This window comes from Lipotes vexillifer, unplaced genomic scaffold, assembly GCF_000442215.2.
Source record: "Lipotes vexillifer unplaced genomic scaffold, Lipotes_vexillifer_v1.1 scaffold618, whole genome shotgun sequence".
In the NCBI taxonomy this organism is placed as follows: Eukaryota; Metazoa; Chordata; class Mammalia; order Artiodactyla; family Lipotidae; genus Lipotes; species Lipotes vexillifer.
In genome coordinates, this window is record NW_006799025.1 from 2746535 (window position 1) to 2759066 (window position 12532).

Genomic DNA, 12532 nt, shown 5'->3' on the forward strand with positions numbered 1-12532 from the left:
TACTGTGAGACATGGAGTTTCAGACCCCAGCTGGATGCGTTATTTTGGACTTCAGGGGTGGGAAAGGGGCAGGTGGTGGTTTGCTGTGGTTATGGCTGTCAGGGAAGGCATCCTGCGAAAGGTGATGTAACAGAACCCCTAAGGGTGGGGGGATATGTCTTGATGAAGAGGGACCCAAAGTACCGAGGACTTCAGGAAACTGAAGCCTTGTTTGGGAGGATAGGGTGGGTGGGAGTGGAAGGGACACTGGGAAAGGATCTTGCTGAACTGGAGTGGAGGTGGGAGATGAGACAGACCAAAGGGGCTCAGGTGTGCCTCCAGCTTAGCGTGTGTTATCCTGCCTGCACCGGGGGGAGCTGGGGAGGGAGCACAGGGTTAGGGCAGTTGCACTGCCAGCTCTGAGTTGGAGACCTAAGTCTTGTCCTAGACCAGCCTTGTTCAACTGTCCCCCTGTTTCCACGTCAGTTCACTTAGTCCAGTGCCCCATCTGCAGCCTTTGCTTCCGCTTCTCCTTCAGTCTTGACTCCCTCATCTTGGTCAGACTAAAGTCAGGTGTTTGCCTTTCATTTCTGCCCGGGCAAGGGCAGCGGAGGTCACGTGGCAGCCAAAATCATACTGCGTCTGGGGTTTAATTTTATACTTAAATTTAGTTTCTTTTTTTTTTTTCTTTTTAAAATAAAAATCCTGCTTTCTTTGGATGGGGACGTGTTAGTGAGGTTAGTTCTTTTATTTCCAAACCTTAGATTTTGTATTACTATTTCAATTTATGAACAGAAATAGGAAACTGTTTTCATTCAAAAAAGGCTAGACCTTCAAAAATTCTAAATATGGGGATTTCCCTGGTGGTCCAGTGGTTAAGACTCCAAACTTCCACTGCAGGGGGTGCAGGGTCCATCCCTGGTTGGGGAAGTTCCACATGCCATGCAGTGTGGCAAAAAAAAAAAAAAAAATCTAAATATGGAACTATTATATTATAAAACATAATTGAGTGAAATGAAATTTCTCACCATTCTCCACTTATATTAAAAATCAATTTTATGTTATACAAAAAGGTTTACAAACCTCTCCTTGGTAAAATTTTTAAAAAGTTAAATTCTGAGCCTTGCCAACTCATGATGAATTTCACATTTGGTGTAATCCTTCCAAGGTGAAAGTTGACCAGGAAAAGGTGTCAGACCACTCAAAGTGGATAGTGTGACTTTTAAGATTGTTTATTTTTGTTTTGTTTTCTGGGATTGGAATACAGAACATAAGACGATAATAATACTTATTTATTAAGTATTATTTATTAAGTGATCTCATGTGCCAGCACTGCTCTAAGTACCCTATATGTGTTACCTCATTTTATCACCACAGCTGCCCTATTGGGTGGATGCTATTATTATCCTCACTTTACCAATGAGGAACAAAGAAATTAGATAACTGGCTGGGAGATGGCATGGCCAGGGTTCAAATCCAAGCATTTGGCCCTGGAATCCCTGCTTCTGACCACTCTGCCCTCCTGCCCATCTCCTGTGTTGGGAGCAGGAGAAACACCATGGGATCATTTCATTAGGATGGAGTTTGAGCCTGGCTAGTTGGGATCTATACAGTAGACTGTTGTTTTACTCATACTTGTGGTTGAAGATGAGAATTGAATGATCTTAGTTAATTTTTCCTTTTATTATTAATTATAATTTAAAATATTTCCATTTGAATTCCAGCAATATTTTTCATTTCTTCATCGAGTGAATATTTATCAAGTGCCCACTATATGCCTGGGTTGTTATACACAGTGGGGATACAGAAGTGAACATGACAAATAAGATCCCTTTCCTCTCTTTACACTCTAAAGAGAAAGCAGACAGTAAATATATAAGTTGCCATCAAGAGCACTGAATGTAATCTCTGACGAGATGGCATCTGTTGAGACAGACATCAATGAGGGAGTGAACTTCAGGAAGATCTGAGGAGAGTGTTCCAAGCAGAACGAACAGTTGGAGCAGATGCCAGAAGTGGGAGGAGCTGTGGGAAAGGAGTGAAGGAGTGAGGGGGTCCTTTCCGAGACAAAGGAGGAGACGGGTACAGGGCTGTCAGGCAGGCTTTGTGGGCCACCGTCCAGGTGGGATAGGGAGCAGGTGCGTTTAGAGCCAGGGGCCAACATAACCTTCACAGTGGCTGCTGTGACTTAAGAATAATCTTAGAATAATCTCGAAGAAAATGTTGCCCCCTCGGAAGAGTTTCTAACTCAGACTGGCCTAATTTATATTGCAAAGTTAGTTTTCAGGTATATTCAACACCTTTTCTGTATTCTCTCTCCCAAGTTAGTCACTCGGAGGCGAAAATGATAGTGCGAGCCCCCTACAGGCAGAACAGAGCATTGCCTCTCATGATGCCGTGGGGGTCAAGTCCTCAAAGTAGTGAGGGAAACATCGATGCTGAGGAATGGAACTTCAGTTATCTCTCATTTTAAATAGAGGGGACAGATGTGAAATGGCACCATGAAACATTTTCCCTGATATATAATAGTATAGGTTCTTCCAGCTTTGGTTATTATAAATAGTTCTTTTGAATTTCATTTATATATTTAGCCACACACAAGCATTCTTTTAAAATGCATATTGTATCTATTTGACCTATTCCAGGAGTAATTTAAATGAAGAGGAAAGCTTAAAATATCAGAAACTAGATATTTTTCTTATAATTTAAACATTTTATTTTCATATGATATATCATTAGAGATGACAAATAATTCATATATACATTGTATCTATATTTTTTTCCCCAGTGAAGTTCCAGAAATGATTCTTATTATGTTTAAATGCAGACCACCTGGAAACTGCGAATTCAACTAGTGTTCTTAAGATATATGGTGATAAAATTGTGTCACATGTAAAGAAATGCAGCAATCTCTTCAAGCTGTATGTTTAAATGGGTATCCGTTTAGGGGTACACTCCACATTTATTCAGAAAGTTTGGAGAATTGGAATATTCTAGTTACAGTTGATTTTTTGGATAATGAAGGTTATTCCCCAAAGGATCTTTGTATTTACAGTTTATAAAGGACTAGAAATTATATCATTGACTAGCTGTTTTCAGACTGTGGTTTGTGTGTATGAGTCTGTTTGAGAGGTTGGTGGCCTCTGTGCTCTTCACACCAGGTCCAATTCCCTGTTATTCTTGTGTGTGAGGCCTCCGGGTAAGCTTTGGTTGGAACATAAGATTTCTAATGCACACTGCCTACCACATAAAAACAACTATAGGAAATAATTCAGTTTTTCTAGATTTAGTGAGAAGGTACTTCCAAGATTGAGATTAAAATCCCCCTTTAAAAAAAAAAACTCCATTTTTTGGTTTGCTTTTTACAGATTACTGAATAAAATTTGTTAGTTAAGTATTTGATTATTTGCAATCCAAATGAGCAGAGGTGAACCAAGAGCCCTATCTAGACGGGGTATTTATTTCAGTATAAGTTAACAATGCAGTTTCTTATCAGTCAGGTCTTCATGGTTTAAAAGAGTTATGCTACCATAACTCCTCGGAACAGTAATAGTGAACTCTAGTAACCGAAAGTTTTTATGGCCGATGATTTCACTAGACTTGTCTAGACAGCAGTTACTCTCTAAAATCATTGTGTGTCAGGGCTGGAAGGGATCTAACACAGACACTGTAGCTTAGATGGTCTAAATATTCTGTTTGCCATTGTAGCCATGGTTTTGGGGTTTGAGGGATGGTGAGACCAGTGATTCAGCCTGCATAGTGGGAAACTGATAGGCATAAATATGCCGAGGGCCTAACTTTGGTTTTGGATGCATGTATAAATATATAAAAGTATTATTCTCTGGAAACAGCAGCAAATTTGAAAGGAATTTGATGTCTGGTCATGTTTGTCAAAATGGGAGAGACTCCCTAGAGGTTATATCTAGAGAAAGTAATTGCAGTCAGATTTGTAACCTTTTGGATTGACTCTCCTTGGCAAAGTAATGCTAGCTTAAAAAAAATGCTAGTGTTTTAATTTTTGCTAATGAAATCCATGTGCTATCGAACAGTTAATCGTCAGTGGGATTTGGATTGGATCTGCATGGTTCCCCAAACTTCAGCCATTTTAGTCAACAAAATAATTAGTAAAATAGAAAAACTGATTGACTAACAAGCTTTTAAACTGGTTGTTCTGCTCTCCTGGTTATTGATATAAAACTGCCAGATGTGACTTAATGCAGAGCCAGAACTCTGTAATCCCACTGCTTTCCTGGCCTATAAGCAGGAAAGACCAGAATGTACCTGCTAGTCCAGAGAGGTACACCTGCTTTGATTGACTTAGATTTGGTCAGAGCACCTGGGGTAAAAATAACCTTGTCTCTGAGAAAGTGTCTTGAGAGGCCCTTATATGATTTGGGTTTTTTTTTGTGGGGGCGGGTACATGGGCCTCTCACTGCTGTGGCCTCTCCCGTTGCGGAGCACAGGCTCCGGACGCGCAGGCTCAGCGGCCATGGCTCACGGGCCCAGCCGTTCCGCGGCATGTGGGATCTTCCGGGACCGGGGCACGAACCCGCGTCCTCTGCATCGGCAGGCGGACGCTCAACCACTGCGCCACCAGGGAAGCCCTGATTTGGGTATTTTAAGCAATTGGATGGGTTAGATAGTTGCTATGTAAGTGCCTTGAGGGCAAATATTACATGAGCTTCTCATTAACTTTGTGAATGTGAGAAAGTGACTTATATCTATAAGATTTCTTCAGAGAAAGAACACTAATGATTTCCTGATGATTTTGACGTATGAGGAATAAACGTAAAGCGCTTTTGTGTTTGGTGAAAAGTTTTTATGCGAAGCATCCTTTGCCCCGATCCTTATGACAATGAATGAATCACTGTTGCCTCTCCCTCGGACTGTCACCTCTCTGTAGGAAGCCGCCCTCTGTAGACAGCTCCCCATGGAAGCCGAGACTATAGCCACGGTTCAGGCTGCTGTCAACCCACCCGCCATGACTCCAGACATGAGATCCATCACTAATAATAGCTCGGATCCTTTCCTCAATGGGTAAGTCAACATTTTAGGGCCACTTATTTTTGCTTTCTTTTATTATGTGGTTTACAGTATAACAGATCTTTGTTTATGTTGGGAAAAGTTGGGGAGCTTGGAGGATGGGGTTAGTATAGAGGGAGGGTGTGGAGGGAGGTGGCAGAAAAAAAAAAGTGGAGGAAGATGTCATCTACGTTTTTTTTTTAAATCTCAAATTCAAAAATTGGTGCTATGGCATGGAGTAAACCCCTAGTCAATAATTTGAAAATGGGGATGAACTTAACGTTTTCAATGGGATGGTGTTGTATAGTAATTATTTAGAAGAATCTTGTGGTTTTATGTAGCCAACAGGGGATAAAAGCATGTCATATGGCAAATAAGGGAGCAAAACAATTAAGAGGTGATGTTTGTGGCAAAATGTGAATAAGGTCTATAGTTTAGTTAATAGTATTATACATTGTCAATTCCTGGTGTTGATCACTGTACTATGGTGTGTACCATGTCCTTGGGGAAGCTGGGTACAGGATGCACAGGAACTCTGTACTCTTTTTACATCTTCTGTGTGAGTCTAAAATTATTTCACAATTTAAAATTTTAATTAAAACAAAGAGGTGTTGTTTTAAAATATGAGATATATGAGCAGAAGGAAAAGGTGATTGAACCAGAAATATCTTCGTGAGTAGAAGTCGTCCACCTTAATTGTAGCCTTTTAAACCCAAATAAAAGGCAGTTTTCTATTTCCTGTGTCTTTTCTGCCCTTGTGGAGTCTTCTGGCAAACAAGCTAGTACAGTTATGAAAGTTATTAAAAATAGAGAGAGAGATGAAAACAAACAGTAAGGGAAATAATGAAAGAAAGGCGTTTTTAAATGATTGATTTAAAAGTACTTGAAACGTACAGAAGAGTATAAAGAATAACTTAAGATTTACCCGTGTACCCAACTCCCACATTTTGCATATCTCCATAGATCTTTTTTTTTTTTGAATAAGTATTACAATTAATACTTAAACCCTTCCCCACCACCACTGAAATCCATTTCTTTCCCGTCTTCCCTCCCTAGTGGTAGCCACTATTTGGAAATTTATGTGTAGTCATCACACACATTTTTTTTTTCTTTTTTCATCACACGTATTTTTATATTTCTTATTGCCTGTTAATGCCTGTATCCAGAAACAATATTCAACATCGTTTTCGGTTTTGAAAAAATGTACGTAAATGGTATCATTCTCTGTATGTAGAACGGTGTTCAAATTGTTATTTTGAGATGAAAAGGGAATCAGTGTCAATTCAGTATGAATGGCCAGGTTTTTTTTTTGCTTACAATTTATAAATTTAATTGACACAGGGATATATGTTTCAAAATTAAAAGGAAGTGCAAAGTCCACCTCCCTTTGTTATCTGAAGATTGGGCAGGGTGACAGAACTACACTAGTTGAGGGTCTTCATGACTGTATTTTAATTTTGAAATTTCTTTCCGTCTTTTGCTCTGCAGGGGGCCATATCATTCAAGGGAGCAGAGCACCGACAGCGGCCTGGGATTAGGGTGCTACAGTGTCCCAACGACTCCGGAGGACTTCCTCAGCAACGTGGATGAGATGGACACAGGTAGGAGCCAAGTCTGCGAGGCCCTGCAGTGGGTTTGCACTTTTAAATCGTCTCTGTAGTCTTCTCAATTCGTTTTTTTTTTTTTTTTTTTTTTTTTTGAGGCCACACCTTTTCTCTCCAGGCAGTCTACCTTTCCACACCCTCCCCCTCTGGCTCCATTTTCCTCTTCCCTTCCCTCCTCCAAACTCTTTCTATATCTGCATGTGTCAAAGATTTGCTTGTGGCTGCGGACTTTCACTAACCTTCAGTCTCCCTGCCTCTTTCCCAGCACAGAGGCGGAGCCTTAACCACTGGACCGCCAAAAGGAAGTTCCCTAGTCCTCTCAATTCTAAAATCCAACGAGAGACACTTAACCTCAGCAACAACATAAACTTACAGCTGAAAAGCCACTCGAAGCCAGGCACTATTAATAAACTCTAGACACTTCCCCATAGTTTATACAAATATAGTTTTATATATGGGCACAGGATTTTAGTTTCTGCTTTTTTCCTCTCTCCCTCCCTCCCTCCCTTCCTTCCTTTTGCTTGTCCTTGCTTCATATAGCCCTTTCCTCACAATTGCATTAACATACCACTGTCTGCTTTGCCATTCTTCCACAATGGAATATTTATGCTTTTCTAGCTTTTGGTTGTAATGTACAGGCCACCAGTATGCAAATTTTTTCATGTCATTAACTGCATTTGGGAAGTAATTGGCAGTGGGCATTTGGAAAGTTAAGCAACTCAGAGGATTCTAAAATGTCAGCTCCAAATCCTAACATGGTAACAGTGTCCTCCCTCAGCAGTTAAATTTAACATGGTTCCTGGCCTGCCCTGCTTTCAGGCTAGGCCTCAGCTGGCTTCCCGGTTACCTCCTTTTCACCATTTCTCTAGGAGCGATGCCTCCAAATTTGGTCTAGACTTAATTATCAAAGTCCTAAATTCCCAGAAGATATTCTGAAACCAAAATTAAATGACAGCTAACAACAAGGACCTACTGTATAGCACAGGGAACTATATTCAATATCTTGAAATAACCTATAATAGAAAAAAAACTGAAAAAGAATATCTATATAAATATCTATATCTATATAAATATCTGTATCTATACCTATATCTGTATCTACATCTACAGATGTACAACTGAATCACTTTGCTGCACACCTGAAACCAACACAACATTGTAAATCAACTAGACTTCAATTAAAAAATAACACCCTGAAAATGGACTTAAAAAAATTAAATGATAGCTGATGTATCCCCTCTTTGGAGCTGTTCATGCGAGTTTCTCCTCCATCCTCACTGTTGAAAGAAAATCGTTCTGTGATGAAATGATTGCTTTCCCCAGTGCCGTTGTCCAGAGCGCCCGTGTTTGTCACCCTCTGCTCCTCGATGACTGCACTTTGTGCTCTAAAACTAAACAATTGGTCAGACAAAAGTCAAACTCGGCCAGAAGGTTGGAGCGGCTGTTCCGGGCTCTCCGTGCAGCCCGTCATCTACTTGTTGAGAGAATTGCACAGACTGTCTTGTGAGGAGTCACACAGGAATAGTTTGAACTGTTTGTTTTGTTATTCTTCAATTTATTACTTCAGCCTTCTCCCTCCCTTGCTGCTTCCCTCCCTCCCTCCCTCTCTTCATCCCTCTCTTTATTTTTCGGTGTGAGATTTATCTTGCCCTCTTCAGACCTGCCTGATGAAGTGTCTCCTTCCTATGTTTAATAAGTGTTTGCTTTCATCTTTTAAACACTGGGAAGCCAGTAAAGATAAAAAGCAAAGTTAAATAAGAAATGACTCAGGAGATCTAAATCCAAGCTTGACATTTAAAAATAAAAGAAGATGGATTCTATTCTATGGCTTTTAAAAATGACATTGAGCGGAGAAGCCAAAATGCAGAATTAAGTGGTGTCCTGAAAAGAGCGTAGTCTTTGCAGTCAGGCAACCTGAGCTGGATCTTTGCTTCTCTGCTTCTTAGTAATGACTTTGGGTAAGTGACATAACCTCCCAGGGGCCTCAGAGTTCTCACCTATAAAGTAGGAGTAATGTGCTCATCTTGTAGGGTTGTGAGGGCTCATGAGGTCACAGAGCTCGGCACAAAGTTGTCTTCTCTGCTCCTTCTAAGAAGGATGAAGTAATGTACATGTTGGTCTTGTTAAATGTTAGGGTTCCAGGTTAACCGGGTGTAGTGAGTGTCAGCCCGTTGGGTTTAGGGTCATGTCTGTGAAGCCTTTATAGGGAGTGGGCATAAACCCCCCCAAGGGGAGAAATGTGATTAGTTTTTCAGGAACAAGATGAGGAAAAGCTGAGCTCAAGTGTGGCTGGCAAAGATCTAGTAGACGCACTGATCACATGCCGACCACATGCTGAATGGGAACAAGCCAGCTGAACACTCCCTTTGCAAAATACACATGGAAACAACAGCTGGACATGGTGTGAGGATAGAGTAGAGGGAATAACAGGAGCAAAGGCTGGAAGTCATCCACCTTCCAGAATATTCTGCAATAATCACACCCTTTTAAGAATTGCTTGTTGTTTTTTGTCTGTCCCACTTTTCACTCATTCATTCATTCATTTTTATTATCTATGCAGATATGCATCCTTTATACTTTAATTGAGGTATAGTTTCCTTATAATATTATATAAGTTACAGGTGTACAATACAGTGATTCACAATTTTTAAAGGTTATACTCCATTTATAGTTATTGTAAAATATTGGCTATATTCCCCGTGTTGTGCAATATGTCCCACTTTTTAAGTGGATAAAACTGCAAAGACCCAAAAAATTCCTACGAGGTTGCAGAGTTGCTCCAAAGAGAGAGATTTTAAGATTGTTAACCTTATTGAAGAACCTTAACTAGTCTCCTCGTGCTTTCCATGCCCGAGGAGAAAGGATAAGAGGAATTCTTTAAAACAGAGAGATATTATTTGGTTAAAAAAATGAATTCTTGACTTACTAAAAAGTTAAAATGGGAAATCAGTAGAGATGAATAATTCTAACTGGAGATGAAGAAAAAAAAGACATCCAGCACTTTAGATCAGCTGATTTTTCAGGGCAGATAATTTTTTTAAGCCTCATTTCCATTTGTTACACTCTAGTGGGTAGAAAAAAGTTATTTTGGATTTTCTTTTCTAAACTAATGTTGTTTTTCAAGCCAGTAACACAACAGCATTGAGGTCATGTTGAACTCGATTTAACTTTTAAAATACTGCCTTTTGCAATGAAAATCCTATAAAATAGTCCTAAGAGTCATTGATGTTTTATGAGTTATAGAAAAGCCATCAAGTTTTACTATCACCAAAATGCAAGTTTGAGTATTTTTCCCTCATCACTCAGAAAAATGTAATTTTTCTCCTTGGAAAATGCATATGGTTAAAATGAGTTGTCTCCTGTTTTGCTCAGAATAGTGAAATTCCTAAGCAGCCTTTTCAGGAAGGCTACCGTACTTGTAGGGCACAAAAGCTAATGTAATAAGTTTCTTAAAAGTGATTCCATGGTGAACGCTGGCCATAGTTTTCAATGCACCTCAGACTGTGAGGTGTATTTTATCCCTTCAGAAAATTGGTTGGGGTTCTTGGAATAAGCCAGTTGCTCTGCTATTATGTCATTAACTGTGATTGAGTTCCCAGGTTTTTCTTTCTCTCAGGACAATCAACAAGCAATGTGTTTTTTGTGTTTTCCTAAGTGTGTACGTATGAAAGAAGCCCAGAGCCATTGGTGTGTGGCAGATATTATATGGCACCTAACTCCAATTTGTGAAGGTGCTATAATCCCGATTTCAGACAGGTGAAGTGTGTCTAAATAAGGTTACACAGCTAAAAAGCTCCGTCTCCTGGCACAATTGTCTGTACGTTTTCTCCTATACTATCATTCATGAAGAACATGTATTCCACATGTTATATGCCAGACACTTAACTTTCCTCTGGAACAGCATTCTCTCAACTAGGTTCTATAGACTCTAGTTCTATTAGGATATAAATTCTGCCAAAATTGCATTCGATGATAAAATGGCTTTAGGTCATAGTGGCTTAAGCAAAATATATCCGACTTCCTTATTACAAGATTTCTCAGTACCTTAGTAAGCTCCCATGCATTGTGACTCATATGCATTGTGAGAAGCGTAGATATTTGCGGGCTGTATGTATGTGTGTGGAGTGAGGGGGGTGAACTGCAGCACCCACTCTCTAAAATACTTTGAAAATGACTCCTAGAGTCATCAATGAAGATAGCTTTTTAACAACGTGGTTAAAAGAAACTCCTCACTACTCTCTTTGAACATAAAGAGGGATGATGTGGGCAAATTTGAGCTTACAGTTAAATCATTGGATTATAGCTCTGTGATAAGGTTTTTTTTTTTTTTTTTTTTTTTTTTTTTTTGCGGTACACGGGCCTCTCACTGTTGTGGCCTCTTCCGCTGCGGAGCACAGGCTGCGGACGCGCAGGCCCAGCGGCCATGGCTCACGGGCCCAGCCGCTCCACGGCATGTGGGATCTTCCCGGACTGGGGCACGAACCCGAGTCCCCTGCATCGGCAGGCGTACTCTTAACCACTGCGCCACCAGGGAAGCCCTGTGATAAGGTTTTTATGACAGGCAGGGCCTCTCTACTCAAACCAGCTCTTCATGCCGTTGTCATGGGAAGTCATTGATTGTAGGTCAGATCCACAGCACCCTCATTTGCTCCTTTCCTGTTTCCCTGGATTTACCCATTCTGTACAATGTCTACCCAGAACAATTAAAGGTTCACCTGGCATCTCTGCATCTCTTAGGAGTGAGCATCTCCAATTCAGTTTCAATAATGTGGTAGCTGAAATTTTGCACAGAGATGAAATATTTTAGGCCTGCAGCAATAAAATCTTCTGGTGGAATGTAGACACAGCGGAAATGAAGATGAGAGTTATGTTGACGCTTGAATTTGTCCCTCTTTCAAGAGCTCTAAAAAAGAATTAAAATGGTTTCATTTCATTCTGTTATAGGAGAAAATGCAGGACAGGCACCCATGAACATCAACCCTCAGCAGACCCGTTTCCCTGATTTTCTTGACTGTCTTCCGGGAACTAATGTTGATCTAGGAACTTTGGAATCTGAAGATCTGATCCCCCTCTTCAATGATGTAGAATCTGCTCTGAACAAAAGCGAGCCTTTTCTAACCTGGCTGTAATCAGTACCATTGTAGCTTGGATGCAGCCGTGACCTGACATTTCCTGGGCCTCTTGGAAAAAGCGATGGAGCAGAGCAAGTCTGCAGGTGTGCCGCTTACTGCCTCCGTGACGCATGCTCCCTCCTTTCCTTGTGGCCAGTTTAATCATTGCCTGGAGTTGATTGACAGTAACGTAAGTTAAACATAAATAAACATTCTATTTTCATCTTCTGCAAGCCTACCTTCCTGTGATGGGTTATGCAGAATTGTTTCAGCAGAACTGATTACACAGAATTGCTTCTCTGCTTGCCTTTCTGCTGCCCCATAACTAAGCTTTATGGGTGTTAGCTGAAATTTATACATCAATTGATTATAAACCATGAAAAGCTGACCACAGGCAGTGACTTCTGACAGGCGGCTCGGTCCAGGAAATGTACACAAAATTCAACCTGATTTACAGTTTCGAAAACTGTATTGATGACATTAGTACCAAATGCTTTAAAAAATATTTAACTTGAGCTTTAAAAATCATTGTACAGATAGTAAAATTCTGCTGTTTGGAATACAATGTAGTCTGGGATCCATGCTGGTTCTGTTGGTTCTTATCACCCTGTATTCACAAAGGCACACACAGTCCTATTGTAGTTTATCCTTTAGCATTTTACTGCACAGCATCTAGCCAGCTAGTCCTTCCAGCAGGAGAGTAACAGCAGCATTAGTCACAGCTCCTACACTAAGATCTTATGAAAGAGACCAGTTTGGTACTAATTATGAACATTTATTAAACAAAGGTTTTTAAAATTACAAGTTGGATTTTTT

At 40.3% G+C, this 12532-nt stretch overlaps 1 protein-coding gene across 1 annotated transcript in view; it reads left to right on the forward strand.

Moving 5' to 3' along the window:
- Positions 1-12297, forward strand: part of WWTR1 (WW domain containing transcription regulator 1) — a 132113-nt gene extending 119816 nt beyond the window's left edge. Inside the window, exons 5-7 of the mRNA XM_007471301.1 lie at positions 4883-5016; positions 6490-6602; positions 11550-12297. Of these exons, the coding sequence (XP_007471363.1) occupies positions 4883-5016; positions 6490-6602; positions 11550-11734 (432 nt within the window). The 3' untranslated portion in view covers positions 11735-12297. The remainder of the gene's footprint in view (positions 1-4882; positions 5017-6489; positions 6603-11549) is intronic.
- Positions 12298-12532: the final 235 nt, after the last annotated feature.